The sequence below is a fragment of the Lagopus leucura genome, unplaced genomic scaffold (genome assembly GCF_019238085.1).
Source record: "Lagopus leucura isolate 7727_CA_CO unplaced genomic scaffold, USGS_WTPT01 Super-Scaffold_760, whole genome shotgun sequence".
Classification (NCBI taxonomy): Eukaryota; Metazoa; Chordata; class Aves; order Galliformes; family Phasianidae; genus Lagopus; species Lagopus leucura.
This window is the reverse complement of record NW_024962257.1, coordinates 12819228-12846855: the sequence shown is the minus strand read 5'-3', so window position 1 is coordinate 12846855 and position 27628 is coordinate 12819228. Positions and strand designations below refer to the sequence as shown.

The following is a 27628-nucleotide window of genomic DNA, read 5'->3' as shown; positions in this document are numbered from 1 at the left end:
ACAACACAATTTTCTCAAGGACATTGGACCCAAGAGGAAAGGATGAACCCCTCTAACAAACAGGAGGAGCTTCCTGAGTTATTTTAAATCAGAAAGGGAAAACATCTTTGAAGAAATATCATCTGCATAAAGCTCACTGCCAGTAACTTGGGATTAGGAAAAATCCAGCCTACTGTGGGTTTTAAGGGAGCTGCTATTCATACAAACTGAACAAGCATAACCTTAAATTGTGCTTGCAGGATGCCAGCTGGCAGTACCAGGTTTGTACAACACAGCCATTTACAACAGAAGGTCTTTAAAAGGCTGTTAGAGCAGTGTTCTATTACCAGTGGCATCAAGATTTCACACTTAATGTCAGCCTCTGGACTGAAGGCACTCATTTGTTTCAGAAATGGCCTGCATTGCTGGAAGGCATACATTTGTTTTGGAAGCCAAGGACTCGAAACTTTCTACTGAGAGAAACATTTTTACTTGAGCAATAAATTTGACTCAGGCAGCACAAAATCCATAAGCCTCAAACGACATACCAGTCATTTCTTAAAATATCCCAGCTGTACACTTATTTTACCATCTACTCACGCTGCAGGTGAGCCAAGCCTTCACAGCCATCGGTGCACACTGGCTTTTAGAGCTGATACAATGATCACAAGTACGTTTTTCTTCAAATATCAATTGGAGGCAACAGTGGTTCACACCACTGACAACAGCCTTGACCTTGAGCAGCCAGTGCCCTTGGTTAGCTAACAATCAGCTTGCAGAACGTTTGCCAAACAAGTGGTTAGAGTAGATGTAGGAGACCCAAAGCTGCCGCTGCCCCACACAGGTACCACATCTGTACGTAATGATTTGAATTGTGTATCTCATACTCACACATCAATCAGGTCAGGTTTCAATACAGATGGTACTGCAGTTTCGATGTTGTACAGTTTAATCTGGGATCCATACAGCGTTACTTTCACCAACCTGCAAATATACGAGGACATGGTAGTGCAGCAGGACTGCAAGATGGATTTACATGTGTGCAAACCAACCTGCTCATCTTATCTGAACACAGCTCTTGACAAGCCTGTGTCAATATTTAGCTAGTATGTAGATTAGATGTAGACTATTTCCTTGCTTGTAATAAGGTGGAACAAGTAGGATGTTCCTGCATGGAGGTGAAACAATAAAGGCAGCTGTGTACAGCCCTGAATTTGAAACTATACGCTAAGTTTTGTGGAGGGAAAGAATCAAATATCTGCTTTCTAGCTTCCACAGATCTCTTATGGAAAGAGACTTTGGTGACTTAGCTAGCAGAGACATAACTGAAGCAATCACAGAATTGTTTAGGTTGGAAAAAGATCTAGAATGTCAAGTCCAACCATCACTTGACCTATTGAGTTCCATCACTAAACCATCTCCCTCTCTGCCACCAGACTCCACATCCCATTTCATTACATCACAAGTGCAGATTCTGGAAAACAAGTACCTTTCTAATGACTGATTTAATCCCTGCTACCTGTTATTTCTCTGGTTGAAGGTTAAAAAAGACAACTGGGAAACTTAGCACCAATGAATGTAACACTTAAGGTACTAACCACTCGATTCTTCATGTCTCAACTTAATCGTACCAAGGGGAGGCAGAAGGAAACCTTGGCTTTCACATTCACTGCCGTGGCAATAATTGTCCCACGGATGATGAAGGGACAGCAAACTCTCCCTTCCTTTCTTACCTCTCCACCACTGTGAGAGCATCATTAAACCTGGCAGCAAACATATCCCCAGTGAAGTACTCTGCTAAACGACCAACAGCCTGCAGCAAGGAGCTCAGGTCCCTCAGGGAGCAGTGCAAACGACGGCAGTCGTTCTCTGCAGTGATGTTCAGTCTGTGACCTGAAATGACGTTTTGGTTTGTTAGAAGTGAACCCAAAGACACACGTGTACGTGTTCACTTGTGCTAACAGGCGCCGAGTACGAGCCTGGCAGCCTGAAAATTCATACTCCAAAAAGCATTTAACCTTGTGACTAATAAACACAGCTCTTTGCAATGGGAAACCTAATTACAAAGCGACAGGAAATGCTCAGTTTATTCTAATTACATTACAAGCATTCTTGTGAAATTAGCTCGGCAGTGGGTCACAGTTCAACACTGAGCTCTGTCCAAGTGACTGAAATACTCTAACTGGGAAAGACGAATTCTGCTGCTCTGATGGCCACTGTTCACATTTCTCTTTAAATGCTGAAAGGGATGTTACAAGCAATTCCAGCCTTTTGCACGTTTGTTTTCCTTTATTTGGTATTAACATCCATATAAACAAGAACTTTTTGGTCATCTGCTGACATCAGACAAGCAGAGCCAGCTCCACAGAGGCTATTAGCAGACTCCCTCTGCTGGCCAAGCTGCAACAGATGTTCTGGCAGCACAGGCATACTTGGAGCAAGAATGCATTTGCTTCTAATTTGAAATGTGGTTACGTACTTTCCTATTTCTCAATCACAAGAAAAATACAGATAAGCAGACTTCCAAGTCTTATTGCCTCGTGTGACTTTCCTGCTGCTCAGTCACATACACCTGTTCCCCAAATATCCCAAAAATGTCACTAAAAATGTTACCACGTTCTGCAGTAACAACTGTTTTTCTTGCCACTGCCCATCTCATCTCATCTTGCTCATCATTTCAGCAACAAGCTTCAACCTCTTATGTACCATCAGAAAAGTGTCACCCCGATCTGTACAGCCCTCTGAGCTACTTCTCCTGGCAGCTTCTGACATAAACAAACCCCATGCACTACCACTTAACTGAGGATGTCTTAAGTGATCTTAGGACTGGAAGCACTTTGGAATAACAATTTCAGGTCTGAAACAGAACACAGAGGAAGCAATACCAAAGCAGGTTTACAGAGTTTTGCAGCCAGCTACGCAGAGAGTGAGGAGATGTACTGGGCAGTGGTTACATGGTTACCTGTCCCTGACGTGACCACGAACTGCTGGAGTCCCAGATACACTTCCAGGTTATCCTGCAGAACTGGAAACTAGAAAGGACAAGAAATCAGTGTGACTCGGGGGCTTGGCAGGCAGTTAACTCAAACACCACAGTCTGCTAGAGAACAGTTTTCCTACTTCTCAATGCCTTCAAAAAGATGGTTGGACAGAAGGCATGTTTCCAGGTTCTGGGCTGATTCTGCAGCTTATGTCTTGACAGCTGCCATCAAAACAATGAAGATCATCACCCTGATGGTCTGTGGCAGCTCTCCTTTTCCCACAGAGACTGACAACCAGCGTAAAAAGACAGCAGCTTGACAACTTGAAAGGGTGGCACAGGAGGAACATACAGATGGATATAACCCAGCCCAGAGCAGGGGTCCACAGCCAAGGAAAAGGCAGAGCCTGGGGCAGAGCACAGGAAGCCTGCACTGCATCTGCCAGACACAGAAGCATCAGCTTCTCAGAAATGCAGCTACCAAAGTAATATTCCACTGAAGAAGCTGAGCTCAGTGCCTCTAACAGAATACAGAAGGGAAACACCATGGCCACTTGTTGCCAAGCTGCACGCTGCAGCAGGAACAGCTGAAGCCCCACAGGGAAAACAGCTAAGGGAACAAACAACAGTCGTCATGCATCCTGGCCTGGGAACACAGAGCAGTAACCTAAATCCATCTTTCAGGACTGACAGCAAATATGGCTGCTTCTATCAATACTGCAGCTGAGCAACAGGTTATGCTAACATTTGAAACACAGACCTGGAAGCTTTCTAATCAGCATTCAGCAGCCACTGTACTTCAGTGGTATGTATTAAGGGATTATTTGCCTTGTGCTAAATCACACAGTAACCTTCTCCTTGTAGATACTCCACCTCAAAAAATATTTTCCAACACTTTGGCATAATTCTGTTTATTTTCCACTGGCAGTCACCATATTGAAGGAGGCTGGATTTATGGAAGTTCGTTCATCCTTCAGCAGAAGGAACTGCAGCCTTTCATTCCCCAGCATGGGACAGCAGAGCAGCAGCTGCTGCACACTGTGTCAGTTGCTTGCTCCTGATGGAGCAGCCATTCCTCACAGCACTGTTGCAGAAACTACTTTTCAAGAAACTTTGCCTGCTTTCCACATCTCCCACAGGGCTCAAGCATTCATTATCACATTTCTAGCATACAAGTGCCTGTCATGCAACTGCAGGAGGAGAACTAATTGAAAAGGACAACACAACAACAGCCTTCCTCATGTGAACATGCTACTTGAAGGAAGCCACATGCTCTTCACACAACCCATATGCTCCCTGAAACAGCTGTGCTGTTTGTTTGCCTCGCCACTGTGCTGCAGAGGAACCTCCATGCATATGAGGTCTGTCTGCTCACAACTTCAGAGTTCTTAGCACTTCTGGTGCTTTTTTCTGCTCAGACACCTTCCAGCCTCATAGCAGCTCACTGTGCTGTGCTTCTTGAGAACACAGCTCAGAGGTCTCAGCATGCAACATTTCCAGCAAGGAGCTTGCTTTGACATCCCACTGCACACACCTGCCTTTCTTCTCATCCAGAGAACAGGCATCAGCACCTCTAACTTTGGGCTCTAGGGGCTCACAGCCTCGAGATCTCTCCTTTAGAAACCATTAAAGTGCTTCAAAATGAGACAGCTTTTACAATGCTCATCCCAGCAACAACAGTGACACTGGCTGGAGAGAAGCACTTATGTGTTCAGCTGTAATTCCCAATTGTCTGAGGCACTGTTCCCAGCATTTGTACCTAGCCTTTCATTTAAGCAAAGACCTCACCCTCCTAAAAGCCCTAATGGTGCTCATCTGTGCAATTAACAGTGCTACTGCTAATATAAAGGTCAAGAGAAACAGCAGGAAGGTATTTACACTTGGAAAAGGGGATTTCCATAGACCTTGGCATGCAGCAATTAAACTTGGGTGCTCATTACAAAGCACCCTCTTCAAAATACACCAAGAAATCTAACAAAGCCAAAAAAAAAAAAAGAATAAAAAGCATTTTCTTTCAATGTTTGGCCCCTCCTTCACCAAACTTTTGCTTCTAAAAGCAGAAGTTTGGAAATGTGGTCCCCGTGAACCAGCTTGCAACAAACTCCAGTGGTTGGTACTCATTTTACACTGCACTTATGGTCTGAACGACTACTTACCAGCGTGGAGAAGGCATGAGTTGGCAAGAGCTCCATGACTTTTGCAACCACCTCCAAACTCTGGCGCAAGTACCGCTGCCACTCGGTCTGCTGCTATGGGAAGAAACAAGAAGGTGAGCACAGCATTTCCAGAAGGTAACAGCCTCTTGTAGGCTGGGAATCAATGCTTGGGACAAGCCTTTCCAGGAACCCAGATACTGAGGAAACAGTGCTCTTCTGTGACCCACCTGTTTGCAAATGATGTTACCCATTGATGCCTGGGGCAGCATGCCTAGGTTTCCCCAGAGTGATAAAGCCACACGTGCCCACTCCTGAAGCACACTTAGTGCACAGGTGTCTGGCATCTTTTGTGGTTGTCTAGTGCTCTGGTCTCACATATTGGCCACCTACTTCACTTTACCTTTCGTGTTATCATTGAGATCTTGTTTACTGATACTGACTTTGACAAATACACTTGAGGGAAAGTGCTAACAATACGTACAGTTTAAAGCTTTTGTCTGGAAGACACTTCTGCATTTGTATTCCAAAGCAATCAGGAACAGACACAAATGCCTCTTGTAATCAGAAGCTACAGATCTATTTCTACATGATCTACAAGTACCAAGTTCAAAACAAAGGTCACATCCTATCAGGGAGGGTAGAAGTGCTTCATGTTTCTTTAACCCTCAAAACCCAACACTAAGTGAAGCAGCAGCTGTCTGGACTGTACAAAACACAGGCTTTGGGAAAGACATTCTGTGTGCAACGAGTGCAGAAGTTTTACATCTGAATTTGCAGCTGTCCCTGCTCAGCTCTGCTCCTTACATCATCATCCAGTGTCTCGTCATCCAGCTCCTCCAATTGTGCCTGGTTATACCTGAACTGGATTCGATTCAACACCTCCGTCAGTAACAGAACCAAGGCGTCTTCGTACCTATGGCCACAGAGAAAACAGCAGGAGAGTGATAAGGCAATTCTGCAGAGACTGCTGTGCTCACAGCCCTTACTGCAAAGGAGAGATGTAGAACTGGTGAAGAGCACAGCCGTACCAGCTTGTACAGCCAACAGCAAACAGATTTTGGGATTAAGAGTAACGTGTCACTTAAGGTCACAAGCTATCTGCAAGAAAAGTCTTTGACAATACTGCTCTCTCAGAGGAAAACTGATAACTGTTAGCTAAAGCAGCAGCACAGGAGTCCGAAACAGAAAAGGCAGGAGGTGTGCTTTGTCACGAGCAACGACAGATGTATGTGAACAGGAGGCACAACCACCTCTTCCTGCTCCATCTGCTCCTCAGCCTGCCTGGTGCTCTGCTTTGTGGGCAGGGAATGCGGAACAGATGAAGCTGGGCAGAGCTGCCTCAAAAGGGGACGTCCCTGAGGCTACTTGTGCTGTCCTCTTTCCCTATGCTGACAGCCAATGAATTCAGACCTTTGCCCTATTAGAAAAAAAAAAGCCATTACCTTTTGCAATTCTACTATAAGAGCTCCAAACACGTGTCTCTGAAAAAGATACCCTCACCTCAGGTACAGCGCAACAGATGTAGAGAGCAGAAGATGCTCCTTCCCACTGATCACGTAAAATAATGCCAAGCTGCAAAATAAGCAGTCATCAGCATTTCTGCTGCCACCACTGACACTGGGAGATTTGGAGTTTTGCTATGTTTGTTTTCTCTCATTTCAACCACCTTCCTCAAAACACAGCTTGTCCTTCGTAAGGACCAGCCACGTCCTCTTCTAAGTGAAACCAGGTTAGAAAAGCAGGCATTAAGACCTGCTAACAGGGAACGATGTAATCCAGGTACTCAGCTGCTGACAGCTCTCTGTGCAAGGTGCTGAATTCCCATTTTTTGGTGATGAGATGACAGAACTGCAGATGGGGCCATTTACCCAGAAGCACCACTGCCACGTATACAGAATGCAAAATTCAGAACCACAGAACAGGAAATGTCATCTGTGCTCTCTGGTGTAACCACACCCATGCTGTCAAACTGAGCTGTTTACATGTCTAAAGCACTGAGGAAGCTGTGGCTATAGAAGCTATCATTAAGGACAGGTAGTTTTGACAAAGCAGCAGCACAGGTTCTAATCACTTTTATGGCACTCCTTTTTGTTCTACAGTACCTCCAAGACAGACAGAGGGCTATTGTTATAGCTTGATAGCTTGTTTCAATTCTGTCCGTGACAAAATACCTGATGTAAAGATAACACACATCGCTCCTTCACCAGATGAAGGGCAGCAGGATGCCGAGGCAGAGTTCAGCAGCAAATTAGGAACAAATTATCACAAAGTTTAAGTGCAGATACCTGCTGCTCCTTGAGAAATTAAGAGTACACAGTTCCCACGCTGAAAGGAAGGGAGCTGCCTGCTGTAAGCTAGTTCCCATTTGCTCTTTGTGGTCATGACGCCAGGCTGCCTTTCGGTAAGCAACCACATATTTCAAATGCTCAAAGGGAAAAAAGCTTCCTTGTGCAATTAGTGAAATGCATGGCATGAGCCACAGCACTGCCAAGCCTAGAAAATCTGAGCAAGATCCAGTATACTCACCTTATTTTTCTTGTTTGAATGGCAGAGAGACCTATGTCAGGAGATGGCATCTACAAGAGAGCTGCCAGCCACTGTTGCAATTCATACATGCAATTAGCTATGGAGGCCAGCAAGAAGGACTTAATTCTCAAACACAGCACTATCAGCATTTCTCAAAAACATATCCTTCAATTTTAACAGGTATTCACAACCCTGATTAAATGTAAAAACTTCCCAATTCACCAGGTAGCCACACGAGCTGTGTGTGAACCCTTACTGTGCAACTTACTCTGTGGTCTCCTCCTCCTGCATGAGCTAAAACGTGTTCTAAAACATGCTAAAAATATGTCCCAACTTCTATTTTACCCTCCAAAGTTGTCTTCCTCTGGCTGCTGGGTTCACAGACGATATTTTTAAGTGACCTTTCCTTCTTGCCTTTATTTTTTTCTGTTTGAATTTTGTTCAATGTGTGACAAAACTCTGAAATTCACGATTAAAGCCAGTGATATTTAGAAAAAGAAAGGACTCAAATCACCTACAGCTGCAAGCTTGCTTCTCACAGCCCTTCCACGGTGACTATGAGAGCCTACAGTCTGCCTGCTCACCTGTTGAGCACTGCTTCTTTGTCAGCCAGACGGCTCTTAATTTTGCTGGTCAGGTAATCCAAGAAGAGCGTCCAGATGTCTAAGCAAGAAAAGTAACCTTCGTGGGTAGGCTGAAACACATCAAAATTCATAGTAAATGTCACCAACTACGGCAATATCGATTTCACACATTGCAAATATTAGTTAGCATGCATTTCAATCCACAGAACAACTTCCTGCTGTATTGAAAGGCTTCTAGGAGGTCACTGGGGGGATCTGCCGCCTCAAGATGTCAAAAGGTGAACAAGAGCTTCCACACAAGGTGAGAACCCAGAAACGACAAGGAGGGGCTCAGCATGAACCCATCTCATGGCTTGCTGCACCAGCTTCCAGAGTTTTATGGATCTACACCCCTGCCATTATTTACATATGGAGGCAAACAGGGACAAACTGCACTGTGACAGTTTCTACAGCACGGCAACGTGCATCAAAATCCAGTTCTTTTAAAGAGCAACACTGAAAAACACGGGGAAAGCTTCAGATACAGTAAAAACAGCAGATTCAGAAGAAAAGCGACACAGAACAGGCAAGTTGGATTCAGTTCCCCAGATGCCTTCCAGTCCAAGGAGTAGCAGAAAAAAAACCAACCAACAAAAAGCAAAGCCCCAAACAAACCAGAAGTAAAGTTAAGACACTGGACAAACTGTTCTCACAAGGTAACCACACATGCCTGCTGTCTCCAACTGAATCCAGGAACACATGAAGGCACATCCCCAGTAATGCTGGAGGAGGGCCAGTGAGACAAGCCAATTGCTTCTCTATACATCAGTCCCACGGGGCAAACCAAGCTAGCCCTGCTGGACAAGACAACTGAGCACAAGGAAAAGACCAAGAAAAAAACAACACTGTAGGGCTGTACCTGATGAAAAGTGTATTTGAACAACAGTGCCAGAAACTCAACCACGGGGAACTGGGAGTAGGACTCAATTCTTCGTAGATGGACACTCACAAAGAGACGAAGGAAGTCTGTAAACTTCTCAATGTAGCTACAATGGAAAGAAGAGAACAGAATTAAGAAAAAGCAAAAGATGCCACAAGGAAAAGCAATGCCATTGAAACAGTGATAAATGCACTTTAAATCCTTCCATTAAATAAAGAACGTGATAATTAATAGGCAGTAGAACAATTAAAATGTAAAGCCCTGCAACAATTACCTACAGGACGGGCAACCCTTCATTCCATTAATACCTGAAACAGCAGAAAAGACAGTCTAGTCAAAAGCAACTTTAATATTCAGATAAATGTAATCAAGTTTAATCAGGCCTGCAAATAAACACAATCCCCCACCCTAGAGAAATAAGTGTGTAACAGCAAGACTCATATTACTGATGTACAGAGGATTAGTCACATTGTACCACCAAGGGATTCAGCTGAAAGCAAGAAGTTAAGGCAGAAGTTAGCAGTATATGTGTTACAGATGTACAGGAGGTGGTGGGAGAGCCAGAAAGAGTTGCTCCTTATGCAGGGCAGAAGGTCGACTGTCATCCCAACACTTCTGACTAGAGCCCAGCCTTTTGTCACTGAGTTGGGCATTAAAGACAAATCTTCCTCCAAAGCACAGGGACTTTTCAATGCTTGGAACCATACTAAAAGGAGCATCCAAAAAAAGCCTGCTACCAAAACGACAGGAGTTCAGCAAGAGCATGACCTCAGTGCAAGCACAGAGGGTTCCAGAGCACACTGCTCAAGGAAAATTATAAAGAGCACAGTGGGATAAGCTGTTATTGTGGAACAAGGACATGACATGTCCTGCACAATGTAAGCTTTACCAAGGCTACATATCCTCTTCACACTGATTGTGCTCAGAAGAGTGAAGTGCTCCATCATACATGGACAGACACACTGCAACACCACGCACAAGCAGCAGAGCTCCAAGGCTGCAGGCCTTGAAACCCATCCCTCCCAGCTACAAGGAGCTCTGAAGCGTAAGAGTACTTCAAGCTTCTTCTCAAAAAGCAGCAGCAAGTTTGGTTTAGCATGATTTCAGAGAGGTGAGCAGTTTTCTTCTGTTGTACTGCCTCGCTCCCCTTTCTGCAAACTGATCTGAGTAAAAACGCTTCTTCTAACCACAAGGCATTCAAGGCTGGAAGCATTACCAGCCAACAGAGCTGCAACACTGCTTGTTATTATAAATCTATAAAATAATCCAATGTTTTGATCATGCATAAAGTTGACACGAGCCTTTTCTTTGGCACTGCCTGCTTGACAAGAATCAGCACTGAACACACCTGACCACTGACCAAATTCTTCAAAAATAAAGCCAAAAATAAATATCCAGACCCAAACGCTTCCTTCCTTTTATCTGTTTTTATTTTTTAAGAGGTTCTGATCTGAGACCAAAGAAATTCTTACTTTGTGCCAAGCTTTGCAAACCCCAGAGCAACATCCACAGCCCCACTTCTATCCATACTGGACATTCTGCATCCTCATCTCCCATCTTCCAGCTGAAGCCAACACCAGTAAAGCAGCTTAAGCTAAATCCTTTTCTCAACTCTTTCAGCAGCACAATCCTTCCAAAACTGATTTCATAACGGAACAAAAGGAATCACCACCGCGAGAGGCTGCTGAAAGAGACCTGGGGCAGGCATGCCCCGGGGATGTGATCTACTGAGGTATGACAACTTCATCAGTACCAACTTTGTTCAGGATTGTCAGTCAGTCAAGAAGATGCTCTCAGGTGACAAGTGCACAACCCTGGCTCTCCGCACATATCCCATAAGCAGAGGTAGCACGTTTCCTCTGTACTGGGACGTGCCTTACTTCTGGGGAAGGAATTATACTGAGGTCAGAGGGAGTCAGTCTCAAAACGAGCAAGCAGAATTCACTGTTAAACAAAAGCCACAACTCATCTAGATCCAGCATCACAGAGCTGCAAGTGAATCTAAAGGTATGGAAAAGGGAGCTTTGTGGAAGAACCGTGTAAGTCAGCTCCTCAAAAAGCCCACAACTGGTTTCCAAATTCACTTTTACTTCTGAGTAGGTATAACGCAGAAAAATCACTAAGCTCAAAATCCTTCCTGCTGCATTTCCACCATCACGCATCCACAGCCAGGTACTGAGCACACTGACACAGTGATAACACACGTGCCAACATCAGCACCAGCTCTGCCACCTCCCCACTGCAGGCACTGAAAAGCAGCACCGAGCGGCACACTGTCAGCACGTCGGTTCAGCCACTCAACACAACAGTGAGACAAATCTCACTCCTACAAGCAGCAATATCTGATATGAAAGACTCAGGCTGTTGTAGGCAAGCAGCATGTCAGTGACTTTCTGGAAAGCAAAAGGAACACACAGCTGCTGAGCTGCTGCTTCCTCTGCTGCCTCCAGGCACTCGCTGCTGAGAGCAGAGCTCCCTGAGCTGCCATTCAGTGAGGTTTAAAAGCAAAAAAGAAAAACACCAAACCAACAACAACAAAAAAAACCCAAACAGAGTAAAGAAGCTGTCACACCTCAATAAAGAGCATGAGACTTTCCTTTCGAGTCAGGACTGCAGAACAACTACCCACTCTTTGTGTGCTTGGGTTTATGACAGAGAAGGCAGATACCGACCAGCGAAGGGAATGCTGCAATGCCTTTACCTCGCTGTGCCTCTTCTGCTGTTCTGTTACAACTGAATGAAGGGCAGGGTCAGCTCTTCTGCCACCTCAGACCTGCAGTCAAACAGCAACGAACGGGGAAAGGGGAGGAAGAGGACAGGAAAGAACACAAACCTGCGCCACCACGGCCACTTGGCAAACTGAGCCCCTGAGCAGAACCTTACCTGCGAGCACCTACCTTTCTGCCTGCCAGCACCAGCACAGAACTCTGAAAAAAAGGTGATTAGACACACCATGCATGACCGCAAATCAATAAAGACTGTCCTTTAGAAAGCAAGAGGCCCCAGCACAGCTGCTCAGCTGCTTAGTTTCTCTTACCTTTCATCCAGTTCCTCCAGCCGGCTCTTCACCGTGTGGGCGTTGTTCTCCTTAGTGATCTTCTGCAGGAGGTAGAAAGTCTGCTGGAACATCCGTAACAAATACTCCTCAAACTCCATAGGCACACAGTTCTTGGACATCAGTTCATTGATGCAGGACATGGCCAGGACGCCCAGCCGGCCCCGTTCTGCTCCCAGCCCCACGTTCTGGCTGCTGCCATTGACTGAGGACATCTTCCTGACCCGTGTGTCACAGCCGAAGCGGGCAAAGTGGAAGATGGTGGTGAGGAGTGAAGGGGTGATGCTGGCAGACAGAGGGATCCAGCTGAAGAGGTGGGCCAGGCACTCCAGAGCCAGGGAGCAGATGTATTCGCTGTCTGTGTCGAGGATGGGGATTGGCTGGTTCAGTAATTTGGCTGCGCTGGGACTCTGCAACAGGCTGCTCAGCAGGTCACCTGGGGGAAAAGCACACTGCAGGTCAAGGCAGTTACTTTCCAGGGTCGCAACTGCAAGCCCCAGCCTTAACACAACAGCCACCAGAGCCTCTGGCATTGGTTAGCATGCAGATTTGTCCGAGATGGGAGAGCTTTTTTTATATTCTGGGACATTCTGAAGTTTCGTACATATCCTACACATCAGATCAGAGGGATTGCTGGGGGTCTATTTCCAACAAACAAGTTCAAGGGGCAGCTCTGTACTGCTCCATCAGCCTTACTGAGAAGGGCACACGCAGCATTTTGCAAAATGAAACCACAGCAGCATGATGTGTACACCAGGGATCTGTTACAAAATTGATTCCCTTCAAGAACTTGAGCATTCTTGGTGTGAGCTTGCATAAATTCTGCAGCATGTCCATATTATATCAAAAGCTGGCAGAGTTGTGTCTGCTTGCACGTGACAGCTTGTGGGTTCTGTAAGAGCAGAGAACCTGTTCTGTAAGGTGCTGAGAACCAAACCTTGCCCAGCACTTCTAAGTGACCAACAGCCCATGGCAAATGCACGTGGCACTGCTCAGCCTCTGCCCACTGCCATGCAAAGGCTTCCTGAGCCCAGAGCACTCTGAAGAACTCCATGCAGTCTGAGGATTTTTCTTCCATGGATTCATGAGGTCTGTAGCTGAGGCCATATATGCTTCATACGTGCAACATCTCTATGCAACGGTTCCACAGCTGAACTATACAAAGGGCAAAGACAGCCTTTCTGCTGCAAACTGCAACTGCAAACTGTATTTCCTACTTCCTCTATCCAAAGAAAGGAAAAAATTTCCATTCCCCTCCTCCTTTTCACTCCAGTAGCAGTCTTCTGCTGCAGCTCCTCATTCTGGATTTGGGATTGCACCTTTCTTCCCAATTATGTGGAAGCCACCTTTATCACTGTTCCACAAAGCTTTTGCCTCTATTCTACCCTCCTTGATACAGAATACAGAACTGCAGCTGCTAGGGAAGATGTGAGTGCAGCCCAAATCCATCCAGCACCCCAGCAGCTTTCTGTGTCACGCTGCTGATCTGAAACTTCTCTTCCTCGAGTGCAAACCATCTCTTCACCTTTACAAATCCACAAGCACTTGCTACATTATGGAATTTAAAGTTATCCCCCCAGAAAATTGAATAACTCCTTCTGAAAGCGAAATGACCCAACACAAGAGCAGCACGAACGCTGCTGGTATGATTTACTGAGCTATTTTCCAAGTACTCAAAAGCATGCATGATGAACAGACTCCCAAGTCTCCATCCTTCATCAAGATGGATGCTCTGCATCACAAAGTTGATAACTCCCTGCCATGCCTCACACCTCTTTCTCTCCCACTCCAGAACTGTAAGACATCACACCACCTCAGCTGCATTAGATAACCCCACAGCTGGTCTTAATATCAGAACAGCCCCAGCACAGTGTTCACAGCCACAGTTATGCTGCAATGCGTTGCATTCTGCTCACAGAAGCAATTGTGCATCCAGCTTTCCAGCAAACTGCAGGACCTGAAGATTCTCAGCTGCCAGTGCACAGCCACAGCGTGTGAACCAGGGCTCTGTAACTCAGAGCAGTTGGTGCCAATGCTTTGCGTCCAGTTCAACTGCTGAAGTGCAGAGGACAAAGGATGTTAAGATACGCTTTGTATCTCTGCAAACAGGTGATGTACCTACAGGAAGAACAGCATTCATGGACAAGGGGAGAGCTGGGATCGTGCTAATTCTGCAGAAGCAGCAACAAATGTTTGTGCATTTGTTTGCCATACATGACCAAACACATTTAAGGAAGGAATTAATCAAATACAGAGATACAAATCATTCACAGGCAGCACTGGGAGGCTGAGAGATCACTGCTGAGTGAATTCTGTACTGATGTGCCTATACAATCCCTTACCTCAAACGTTACCCACCATTGCACACACTGGAGTTCCTTGGCTTAAGTGCTATGAGAAATGAGTTTAGTGTAGGTTTTAAGTGCTATTTTAAAACTACACAGGACTTGTGGCAAACACTGCACTCTGCTTCCCTGTGCAAAAAAGGACAAATGGATATTCCAATTCCTAAAGGGATTTCAGCTCTGATAGAAGCCCATTTTGCTTTTTGGAACACCAATACCTTCACCAGGATACAAAAAGGACAAGAAGGTGGCCTTATCTGAGCTAGGAAAACGCAACAAAAAATGACTGCCACCAGCAAGTGGGAATGCTTTGCTGTATGAACGAGATCCAAATGTAACCAACATGCACGTAAAAAGGTTTGGTCAGCTTACAGACTGCACAAGCAGTCAATATAACAATAATAAAAAATATAACAATATAAAAAAGTACAGCACTCATTCAGCACAGACTTCCATGCAAAAATGTCATATATCCACAGTAGAATTTCCCCCCTAAAATCAAGATAATAGTGCTTTCCATTTAAGCTTTTGTGGTTTGTGGATAAATATCAAAGTCTTAAAGGTCTAAGGAAAATAAGCACTTGAAATTCTTTAAATCCAACTCTGATTTAAACATAAAAATTGTATCAAAGCATGAACAAACCAAACACCAACATTCACCAGCACAGTCTGGTGCTGACCAGTGCAACCCAGCGCAGGCAAGCCATCCACAGCCTTCAGTTAACTGCTTAAGGTCCTACAGACAAATCTGAACACATAAGGGATCTGATCCAACTCTTAACACGCAGAACACAACTTGGTGTTAATGCAGAGAAAGAAGCAATGGACTTGGGGGCGTTTGGGGCTTGGAAACACTTGGGGGCGTTTCATCACCTCACTGTGCACAACCAACATCATTGGTTTGCAGAGCCTAAACCTTTCTTTTTTCCTTGTTAAAAGCAGGCAGATCTGAGATTCGAGTGTTTAAACAAAATACTGATTTCACTGCATGATCTGCTTTGTAGCCTGAGGTGGAGCAAAGACACCACATGCTGCTGGTTACCTCCTAGGTGAGATGAACGTAACAGGCCAACACCACATTGAGGACCACAGAAAATGGTTCTCATCTCATCCTTACACCTGGGGGAACCCTCTGCACCCACAGCTTTCCTCATAGCAGGATAAATGAAGGACAAAGAAACATACTGTCCTTTTCAAAGATAATTAATATGTATGTAAATGAGTACACACAGACAGCTCTGCAAAAGACTAGCAGGAGTGGGGAGGAAATAGACTGTGTCAATAAAGACACACAAAGTCCTGTCACTCTGCTTTTGAATTAGGCTTCAGTTTTGCTTCACTCTGCCTTTTGATGTGCTTAGAGCTGAAATTCACATATAACAGTGCCAACTCAGTGATGTTACAGCATTTTGAGCTGACACTTCAGAATGCTTTTAGCCAACTAAGGACAACAGTGCTGCCAAATGAGGTGGCATTCTCAAGTGGGGCATCCCTTGCAATGGCAATGGCTTCTTCAGCTGAAGTTAGCTGTTCTTGCCTGGAATATGTTGGCCTAAGAACAGCTTTAGGAAACACAGCAAAGGAAGGAACCTATACCTGGTATTCCAAGTTAAAGCTCATGGAAGCTTGAAGATAAAGACTCAGCTTTAGCTGTCCTTACCACTTTCTCCTGAAGTTGGGGATGGTGGCGGAGTGGCAGCAGTAACACTGTGTTTGTCCCAGATGCTCTCCAAAATACCTAGCCAAAGAGATATTTCTTAGAACAGATTGATAAAGAAACACTGATTCAACTAACATACCAGAGACAGATAGCTCCTCTCAAACACATCTCAAGGGCTTTAACGAGGAGCACTGCGTGTACAAGCATTCAGTATGTGTTTCAGGGTCACTCAGATAAGACAATCACAATCCCTCTTCATAAAGAGAAGGACACACATAGCTGTATGAACTGCTCTGCTACACCAGCTTGCTTTGTACTGCTCTGAACGGGGCACCCAAAGGTCAAGTGCTTGAGCAGCACCACCAGTCACTACATCACCCACACCCTGCTTCACTGCTCTGAGAACTTGCAAACTTGCCAGCACCACAGGGCTGAGAAAGGAAGATGGTTGTTTCAGAGCTGCAAGCACACCAGCTCATACCTGTGAGGAGTCCAAGCACGGTTTGCACCTGGTCCAGCAGCAGCTTACGTAGCTCTTCCTTGCGGGCTACACTCAGATCCTCCCGTGGACACGCCAGCTCTTCTGAGGTTGTTTTCAACATGATCAGCCCCAGAGGAGTGGTCACAGGAGACTGAATCAACTGAAAGGAAAAGGCATGAATGCATTCTGAAAAAGTTTCAGATCACAAAGAGGAGATGAGCAATTCTGCCTGCAGTTCACAGCTGTTCCAGGACTGAGAAGAACAGCTCTGAGCTTGCAGTGCTGCAAGGATTCCATTTCCTGAGACATGAACCTATGATGTTGCAACAGTTCAAGCACCATAGCAGTCTCTGGGGTTTCACGAGAGCTTTCATCATGATGTTGCACGCATTCTCTGTTCCAGCAAGTTTACCAATAACAGTTTGTTCCTCCCAGCCTTCTGCTGACATCAGCACTTCTCAGAACCACAGTACCCATGGTTTCACCAGGTAATGGGGCTGCTGCTCAGAGCCTGCACCATCAGCCAGGCAGCTCCCCACAGAAAAACAAAACCATTCCTTTCAACAGCATGCAGACAGCTGCACTGGGTGGCAACAGAACACAGGCATGGAGTGCACCTCTGCCTGTGCCTGCACTGTACTTCATGCTGGAAATCACATTTACCCTAGAAGGATGACTTCCACCGTGTACAGAATGCACAGGAATAGGAGCAGAGAAAGCAAGGATTTTTGCCTTCGTTAGCCATTGGGATATTAAAGACACATTCAGGTGGGGAAAAAGCTGAAAGACACCCCGATCTCTCAACCTGAAACATCCAAAATGATTTATGCACTGCCCTCACCAGGAGGAAAATAAATCTAAAGTCAATCACCATTATCGCAAGTTATCCTTGAAGTCATAAATTAAACAGTGCAGGCTGACTTCAGCTCAGTGGCCCATGAGACCAGAGACAAACTGGCCTAATACCGATCAGGCTGCGTATTTTGGTGAAATATGTTGGGGGAAAAAAACACTTTTAAGCTCTTTGTCTGGATGTATGTGACTTTGGCCTCCAGAAAGGAAGCACGATGGTACAGGAGCTGATAGCAGGCTGGGTATTAGGAACAATTTCTTCTTGGAAGGAGTGGTGGGGCAGTGTTGAGTGCTGCCCAGGGAACGGTGTGGTTACTGTCCCTGAAGGTGTTCCAGAACCATGGGAATGTGGCACTGAGCCCTTAGAGTACTGTGATATCAATTTGCTGCTCAAGAATCAAATAATTGCTTCAGATCATCTCAGAAGACAAATCTGAGATCAACCGGCTCTGCAACTCTAGCACAGGAGCTGTGTTTTGCTTTCACTTCTCTGGGGTCTTGAAGTTGAGGTATTTGTGTTTCTCTTCCAATTTATCTGAACTTTTTTTGAAGGTTTCTGCTACAGGAACTTATTAATGGGAGCACTTCCCTCAGATGATCAGTCCACAGGAGAGGCTTAAGGAAAAATTGACACCTAAAGTGGGCTCTGTATGCACTAAAGATGGCTAAATAGATTACAAAGTGTTGCAATTGCAAATTCAGATGTAATCAAAGCCAAAACTTAAATATAGACAGTTGTCTTATAAAATACTTACTGTCAGAGTGACAATTCAGGAAAAAAAAATGCAGCATGCTGCACTATGTGGTTACAAAGAGCTATTTCAGAAGAGATTTCTCCAGTTAGCAACAAAACAAGCCTGGAATGCCAGGCGGGCTCTTTTTCTTCTGCAGTTAATACCAGATCCATTTGTCTTAGCAAAAACCCTTGACACTTAGGGATGTTGATTTATTTCAGTAGTTGCCTTGGGGCTTGTCTGTGGGCATGGCTGCATTCAGACAATGTAATTATGTCTGCAGAAAAAGGTTGAGCAGCACTTCAGCTTACAGCAGGACTCTAAGTCAATTATGAACGTTTTGGGGAGAACTGGAAACAAAGTACTCAACTAAAAGACAACGTTTGCAACAGCAAGCTGCCAGTCAAGCCCAGACTTCACCTGAAGATGTTGTATTTCAAACAAGTAACATTCAAACTAATGGCAGCAACTCAGCCAGGAGCCTCAAATACACCCAGTTTTCTGGATGAGACCTCAAACATCCCAACAGCATTCAGCTGGTGACCTTACGTGATGTGGTGCCAAAGCTCTTCAGGGTAACACAAGCTACCAGAATTAGGTGGCAAGAAAAGTACCTTTGGAAAGCTTCTTACCTGCAAGATGTTAGTGAAAAAGTCATGGTAGAACATCGGCCAGTCCTGTCGGCCAATATCCACAATGACTTTGCAGAGTTTGTTCCTGATGAAGTAAGGCAGAGTTTTGTGCTGAGCTAGCAGGAGCTTGGGCAGGCAGCTGCGGATCTCCATTTTGTCTTGAGATGGGACCCCAAGCCACATCTTATTGATTAGGTTCTGGAAAAGAAACAGAGCTCTCTAATGAGTCCATCTTAAACAAGCTGACATGACATGCTTCACTGAAGATAAATACTTCGGTGTCTGAATAGGATAACCTTAATGATGCCAGGTATAGAGCCTGAAGGAAAAGCATCTTAACATATATATTATCAGCAGCTTTTCAGACATAACTTATTGCTTTCTTTAAAAAAAAGAAACTGGGAAAAGCTGATCCCCTAAAGCCTGAGGTGCAGCTACAAAGCTTACTGTGAAAGTCAGCATGAGCTGTACTCATGGAGAGACCTCAGGCACACAGTGCAGGGACAGAGCACTGCTCAGCGCTGCTGCATCTCATGCCTTAGGCTTCTCTGCCACAATGCTGGGGCAGGGGGAAAGGCCATAGCTTTCAGATCTGTCCATGCACAGCCAGTTAAAAAATAAGTGTCTACAAGTGATGCAGTTCAAGCTTCTCGGCTGCCATGGGCAGACCTGCAGATAAGAAAACAAGGAGACATCAGCAGATTAAAAGAGAAGACACTGCCCTTGTTAGAGCTCTGACCCAGGCTCTCTAGGTGAAGTTACCATTTCAGATGCCACAATTACTCAGCAGCCCTAACCCTGCTATCTGTATCAGCACAAGGATGAGTGTGTGAGAACTAAGGCAGGCAGAACAAGAGCAGCTTCAGAGGCCACAGACCCTGCTCCACTACCTCTGAAAAGCTCTGCTACATAATGGGGTCCTTGGGCAATGGCAGACAGCAGTGCTGAGGCTGCTGAGCAAAGCTCACCGAGCCCACCTCTTACAAGCCATGCAGTGTACAGGAACAAGTTCTAATAAAAAATGAAGTTCCACACCCAATACAACAGTATCAGACACACAGAACCCTTGCAAAATCAGATTTTCACTAAAGACGACTGCTACTATCAGATGGCACATGGCCCATCACCACACCAACCAGCCTCGGGTCAAGCAGAGCTGGCTGCTTTTCTCTAGCTTTTAACCCTGGCCATCCCCACTTCCCCTTCTAAAAGGAAAAAATAGCCCTGCATGAGGCAGAATAACAACACAGAAGGGAAGTAAGCTTGGCTCTCGAGAGCTCCGAGGCCCCAGAGGTCTCCTGGAGCTCAGCTGGAAGGTTGCTCCTCGAGCAGTGATTCTGCAGTGACAGGGCATCACTTAAACAGAAAGCTTTTAGTCCACTTAAAAAAAGCAGACAAAATCCATAAGAAGAGTCACAAATTGCTCTCCTGCCATGCTACAATCCCATTTAGGGACTCTGGAGCATTAATTGCTCTGCCTCTAGGGATAATTTACACAGGAGACCTCTTACAGGGACACTATCTGGAGCTGTTTGCAGGCTTACAGCTGGAAAATGCAACAGCAGGGAATGCTGTGCAGTGCTTCTGTGTGACATGGAAAGCTATGCTTATGTTCAGAGCAGATCGGAGATACAGTACCAAGGTTCCAGTTCAGTGTGCAGAGGTGGATATATACATGTATACACACATATAGATGGCTCATAGACATGACACACAGAGTGTCTCAAAAAGGTTAAAAGGCTTTTTTTTTTCTCCTTTCCCCTAGGGAGGATCCAGAAGCATTGCTTAGGAACCAACAATGGCCCAGTTTCCAACTGCAAGACCAGAACAACTTCTGAAGCACCCATAAAACTGGCAGATGCTTCAGCATTAATATCCATCCTCGTGTTCACAGTTCACCCCATTCATGTGAAAGTGGCAGCTTTCTTCTCCTGAGAAATGTTCTTGGGAAAGCATTCTCTTTTCCCAGAGCAAAAGGAGACAATAGTTCATGTGGAAGGGGGCCAGGAGGAGGGCCTTTACACCAAGTCAGCTATTAGCTTTTTGGATAATCTAGAAAACACAGCATTCAGAGGAAGTTTTAGGGATGAGCCTTGTGTCCCTACACATGGTTGGACCAACACTCAACATAGAGCTGAGGAACAAGGCACAGCTGCAGACCTGCAGAGGAATGGCCAAAGGCACAAAAACAAAGTTAAGATCAGGAATGCCAGCTTCTGCACTGAGAGATCTTAATCTCTCAGCTGAGCTGTGGATTGCTTCCCTCACTTTACACTTGCACAGTGATTTCTTTGTTCTGCTTAGTTCTGGGCACAATTATTTTTCAGTACTAGTTTCTCCCTCTGCCCAGGGAGTCGGAGGCTCAGTAACCAAACACGTTTTCCTCTTCATGAAAATCAGTTTAATTACTGTTCCTGTGTAACATCCATTCCATACAACTTCTGCCACTCCTTTCTGAGAGGGCTTTCCTGATGGTGAAGGGCCACACGGATTCCATTTGTAGACAGATCTACTTCATCCTCCTCCCTTCACAGCCCTGGATAAATGGAGTCTTATACCTTAAGAAGTCAACAACAACACGGACACATAAATTGCCAAAGCAACTTCTAAGAACAGAGTTGTTTGCTCTGCCTGTAGAGCAGGTCACTGCAGAGGGTATTAACACTCCCTGAGTTTGGAGCAAGGCTCAGACAGCAATCCAACCCAGAACACAGTGCAGAGACCCAAAGAAAAGAGAAACAGACCCAGCTGACCACAACCAAACCCCAGAGTATCACCAGGGAAAGATAATGCACTGCTCACTGAGAAAGGAGCTGATAAGACCAAGTTTGCACAGAACACTTTGTTTCTTCCAGTAGCTACACAAACCAACACTCAGGCTTTTAACCATAACTTTTTTTCTCTTTTATAAATAAGCAGAAAGTGGGACATGCTCTTCTAAGAGTGACCTTCCTTCTAGAACTCACACAAGCTTGCAGGATGTAATTCCAAAAAGAGCACGTCAGAAAAAGAGATTTCAAAGATAAAAGCAATTTGGTTTCACCCCTTAGCATTACAGTTTGCAGCTGCTAGGAGGCAGCCATACACATTTCTACTATAAACAGAGTATAAAAAGAAGTAATTCTTAAAAGCATGGTGCAGAAAACTTGAGCAGCCTCTCAAACTGCAGGTAGTTTGTACTTAGAGATGCCAGGAAGTTAATTCCTTAATTTATGTACAAAGATTCTCCTACTGTAAGCCTGCCATCAAATAACTTCTTTAGGAGAGAGCAATAAAAGAAGCTGTATCACTGTCCTCATTAAGGCTGCCTTTTCAGAGAAACATTTCAAACAGAATCGATTGTCATACAGAACTGCATCAGACAAGGAGAATGCACCGTGCAGACAACAGCACACATCTTACCTCAAACACAGTCAGACTGTACATCATCACGTAGTCATTCCTTGTGCTTGACAGGAAATAGAGGCAGAACCTCCAGGCTCCTATCTGCTGGGCGAAATTATTTAAAAGCTCCTCTGAAAAAACAAAGAATTAGAAAATGCATTAAAATACTCAAGCTGCAAACAGAGTCATAACAATGCACATACAGCACACACCGAGCTCAGGAAAAAAAGCCACGTCCAGGGTCTCTCCAACAACCAGGGCAGGGGGTATCACACTCAAAAACCTTGAAAATAATCCAACAGCTGGCTTCAATGAAAGAAAATAAATGTGTCAAATGACAGAAGTCCTACACTGGGCTAAGTGCTGGATATTGAGACAAGTTGGAAAGAAAAAGAACATACAAAAAAAATTGCTCTTGTTTAAATGCAAGGATTCTATGAATCTATGAATCTATGAATCGCTTCAGGAGACATTGGCTTGGTAAGTCAGCACCAAAAGCCTCAGCAGCTCCAATGATGGTGGGTACCTCAGGTCAAGCAGCTGCACATCACATTGGGCAGGAAGGAGAAGCTGCAAGGGCTGTGCTACAGGCTGGCTACATTTCAGCCTTCACAGTGGGTTTCCTTCCTGCAGCTAGACTAGGAGAACAGGGAGATACTGAAAGGGAACACAGCAATGGTATTTGTGATACCTCCACTTGGACTAAATGAAAAGCTACGATGGAGATCCACTCTAGCACTGCAGGTGATCTCAACAGAAGAATAGTTGGCCAGTTGCTCAATAATTCATCCAGATTTTTGGAATAAATCTTTCACACTAATCATACCTTTGCACTGAAGTTTCAGAAGTGGCAGAAGTTTGAGAAGAAAAGCAGAATGACCTATTGGTGCCCATTAGGCACAGCAGAAAGGAGCTGTTCTGGAGGACCAGGGTGATCTCTGCTGGTTTTCAGGACACATTTAATAACACCGCTCAAAATGAAATCTCACTGTTTATTCCCCCTTCATTTCACATTAATTAGGACATTCTTCTGCTTTCCCTCCCTGGGGCAGGACAACTCCTCAAGTCCACGCTCCATCTCTAGGCAGAAGGTGGGCATTTTCCAAGCCAGGCAGCCTAACACCATGCGGGCAGAAAAAAAAAACCAACATCCCTCCTCCACCCAAGTTCCCACTCAGTAAAAAGAATCTGCAGCTCCATGCTCACAGGAGCAGTCACTGATGTCAGTTACCTGTGGTGGGATCTCCCAAACCCCCGTGAGCCCTTACTTCAATTCACACAAGCAGGAGAGACAGTGATGCCAGTTCTGCATCGGACAGGGCACTTTTCCCTGCTGTATTTGTTTAATAAAAGCACAAAGTGACCTCTGCTGAGGTCTGCAGGCAGCACAACGCAGTGGGACTGGCCCTTGGAAGGAGCAGGCACTCACCTATCTCCCGCTTCCTCTCATTCGTTGTGCAATTGTGGAAGAACTCAGTCATCAAACTCTCCAAAGCCCGGAGCGAGGCCTCTTCAGATGCCTGCAAACATCATCAAGAGGAAGGAGTTAATGCAGATTTCCACTCTGAATTGCGCTCAGTGTAGATGATTTCTTAAAAGACAGCACTTGGAGGTCGACATCCTTTGTGCCACGAAAGCAGAAGAATGAAATCCAGACAAAAAGAGCAAAGCAGTGTAGGATTCAAACTGCTCACTGCACCCAGCAGCAACAAGGTTAGTCAAAGGGAAAGTCGGGACCATCGCTAAAGGATCACTTGCTCAGTTGCATTAAGCAGCGACACCAGTGGGAAAAGGTTCCTCCTTGCCCCTGGGGGCAGTCAGTAGCCACAAATCAGCTCAGCCGTGTCACATGATTCTCCCAAAAACAGCAAATTCCAGCCAAGATGCTTCCAGCTGATGCCTAGAAGGGCGCACATCTGCAGCACCAAAAGAACTGTGGGGGCAGCAGCTCCAGAGATGAAAGCATTTCCAGCCCTTTGAGAAGGGACACGCAAGCATTCAGAGGTTTGATTAAAGATTTGGGCCCCCTGTAGCTTTTACTATTGGAAATAGTTACAGCTCAGTATGGGTGAGTCAAGGTTACAGCAATTTCATGCCTCTCTGGAGCCGAGATTTTAGTCCAGTAATATCCCAGCGCTGAGGATGGCCTCTACCTGCACTGCAGCTCCCTTTCAACTGAACCCAATAATGGATGGCCTTAGGAAGCAGCAGGTCCATGGCTATGCTATTCCCCTCCCTCTCACGTTTTCAACTCATGCTGTCAACAACAAATGCTGCAAGATTCAGGGCCCAACTTCCCTCTGTGTAGAAACAACGCAAACCAGGGAAGAAAACTTGAAAATTCTGCCTCTAAAAATAAAACCCAACGCACCCAGTGCCTGGCAGCCCTTTGCAGAGAGCAGAGCAGGACAGCCCACAGGAGCACCACTGCTGCCCACTCCCAGCTCTCCCATCATCTTCAATTGTTCGGCAAAGGAAGACAGGATTTCAGCCTCTTGTTTTCCTTCTATCCCCTTCCCATCACCCCCCATAAAACGCGTGCTCTAGAAAGCAAGGACTACATTAGCAAAAAATAGAACATTCTGCTAGCGAGCAACCGGCTTAAAATAGCCTACAATCGAATCAAAGCCACTCTGTCAACTTAAGGGAAAGCAAAGCACTCAGTCACTGCCTCCATCCATGTGCACGTGGCCTCTGTGGGCAGCTGCCCCCTGAGCTGCCCCCCCATCCCACAGCCCCCAGTGCCCAAACAGAAGCAGTGCTGTAGTGAGAGCTCCTTCTGAAGAGCCCTGTAGCTTTTGAGACATCAGGATACAGCTGAGCAGCCACTTCTGTGAATTTCTCTCCTGGATGCTCCATGCTGTTGCAAATTCCTTCCTAACCTACTTAACTCTCAGTAAGATTCAGAGAGAATTTCAGCATTTCCATAACACAGAGTCCCACTGGCAGCTTCGGTTGCCCAACACCCATAAGGCAGTTTTCATGCTGGCTCCCATTGACTCGTTGGAGTAAGGCTTCCCCACTGGAAGCATTGCTCTCTCCATCCCCATGCTCCACATTGCTTTAGTTCAATGGAAAGCACTTGCTCCTTGCACAGAGATAGCAGGACATGAAGGGTTTGGGATGAGTAAGTCAAACTTCCTTTAGGAAGGATACTCAAGATTAATCTTGCTGGATTTTTTAAGGTAAGATTCAAGATTAGGAGGCCCAGGAGAGACCTCATAGCTCTCTACAACTGTCTGCAAGGAGGTTGTGGTGAGGTGGGGGTTGACCTTTTCTCCCTTGTGATAGGATTACAGGGAATGGCCTCAAGTTGCACCAGGGGAGCTTCAGGTTGGATGCAAGGAAAGATTTCTTCTCTGAAAGAGTGGTCAGACACTGGAATGGCTGCCCAGGGAGCTGCTAGTCACTGTCCCTGGAAGTGTTCAAGAAACATTCAGATGGTGTACTAAGGGAAATATATAGTGGGGAAACATTGGTGATGGGTGGACAGTTGGACTGGATGATCTTGGAGGTCTTTTTCAACCCTGGTGATGATTCTATGAAGATTCATTTCCTGCTTCTGGAAGTTGCAGTTTTCATTACTGACCATCTGCTGCATCCTCCACTGACTCCCTGCTACCTCAGTTCAGAGATGTGGAAGATGACTGTAGGAACACGGCCTCTGACACTAAGCAGCACTGCTGCAATATCCCAAGTGTCAGGGGCAGGAGGGAAGAGGAGCACAAGGCTGGCACTGCAAAAGCTGTGACCAAAGCACAGCATTGGCACCTCGTCCTGTTGAAGCTCATCTCGTTGGCCTCAGCCCATTGATGCACATCCCTCTGCAGGGCCTTCCCACTCTCAGGCAGATTAACTCTTCATCCCAGCTCAGTGCCACCTGCATTGTGACTGCTTTATGCTCCCACTTGACCTCTCCCTGTTGTTCCTGAGGTGTGGCCGAGGGCAGATGAATCATAGAATGGCCTGGGTTGAAAAAGACCTCAAAGATCACCCAGTTCCAACCCCCTGCTGTGTGCAGGTCGCCAACCAGCAGACCAGGCCGCCCAGAGCCACATCCAGCCCGGCCTTGAATGCCTGCAGGGATGGGGCATCCACAGCCTCCTTGGGCAACCTGTTCCAGTGCTTCACAGGTGGAGCAGCAGTGATCAGACTGGACCTGCAGTGGGCTCTGCACAGACCAAAGCTAGCCAGGTTTCCACACGCGTTATCTGCTGCACACCAAATGCTCCCCACTCTGGAGATGGGCATGACAGAAAGGCAGAGAGCAGCCTTCTGCATTTGGTAGTGCCTCTGGGTATCCCCAGGTTAACCTTGCATGGGGCACGCCGCAATGATCCAACTTGCATGCAGCTCTCAGATAACTGGGTCGTGGTAAAGAGGATGCAAGGACGTGTGCTGCTGGAGAACTGCAGAGGGAAGTTACTGTACTTGGACAGCCCACAGGAATTATCCAGTGAGGCCATAATAAGCACAGAACTGTTTGCAGGACCTGTGCTGAACCCCGCTGTGATATCTCCAGTATCACCACTCACATTAAGATGCAGGCAGCCTCCACCCCAGGACATTTCTGTGTTGGAGGAAAGGGACAAAAAGGGTCTGGGGAAGGAGCTGCTGCCTCTGCCCCAGGCAGCACACAGACACACAGGGGCTGCCCCAGCCCCAGAGATGGGCAGGCAGGGTGAGGTCAGCCCCACAGGCAATGAGAGCCAGCAGTGCTCACACTTCTCAATTCTTTAAAGGCAGCCAAGGTCAGATTCCATGTGTCACCATCCACGCTGCCCCACCGCTTGGGATTCTTTAAATCCAGCAAATCCCACAGCTTGAGACAGCGTCATCGGCCACAGCATGGTTGGGTGACACACACAGCAAGTGTGCCAGGATACTGGTGGCAGACCTGCCAAGAATGTCACTCTTGGAATTGCCCATCTGACCCAGTGAGGCTGCCAGCAAGCAGGGTTGGAGCTCCAGTAGCCAGAACACTGCAAAGCTACGCCCTGACCACCCCCAGTTCTGTCCTGATAATTTTGTTAAGGGCGATTCAATAACTTATCAAGACAGAGGTGTGCAGTTGCTTACTCACAGCATTTATCTCTGAGCTCCAACCTTTAATACTGGTCCCATACAACCAGAGGAGCAAGACTCACAGGTGAGCATGTAGCTTCCTCTCTGAACAGCAATTACTTGAATATCCACAAAGACATCCTTCATCCAGGAAATCCTCCAAAAATCATAGAATTAAAAAAAGGAGATCTGTCAGATCCATGGACGGTGACCCCATCACTCCTGTGCAGCAGTGCCACTGCAGCACCGCTCTTTCTGACAATAAGTGTTTCCAAAT

At 45.9% G+C, this 27628-nt stretch overlaps 1 protein-coding gene across 3 annotated transcripts in view; it reads right to left on the bottom strand.

The window, feature by feature from the left end:
• Window positions 1-27628, bottom strand: part of XPO6 (exportin 6) — a 49116-nt gene that overhangs the window by 11681 nt on the left and 9807 nt on the right. For 2 of the 3 annotated variants that reach the window (XM_042864235.1, XM_042864238.1), the window contains exons 2-14: window positions 23717-23807; window positions 22306-22418; window positions 18904-19101; window positions 16686-16845; window positions 16205-16282; window positions 12182-12635; window positions 9124-9250; window positions 8226-8335; window positions 5920-6028; window positions 5116-5208; window positions 2942-3011; window positions 1713-1872; window positions 871-963 (exon numbers count right to left, since the gene is read on the bottom strand). In XM_042864235.1, the coding sequence (XP_042720169.1) occupies window positions 871-963; window positions 1713-1872; window positions 2942-3011; window positions 5116-5208; window positions 5920-6028; window positions 8226-8335; window positions 9124-9250; window positions 12182-12635; window positions 16205-16282; window positions 16686-16845; window positions 18904-19101; window positions 22306-22418; window positions 23717-23807 (1856 nt within the window). The remainder of the gene's footprint in view (window positions 1-870; window positions 964-1712; window positions 1873-2941; window positions 3012-5115; window positions 5209-5919; window positions 6029-8225; window positions 8336-9123; window positions 9251-12181; window positions 12636-16204; window positions 16283-16685; window positions 16846-18903; window positions 19102-22305; window positions 22419-23716; window positions 23808-27628) is intronic. The other variant, XM_042864236.1, reaches the window with a different exon arrangement.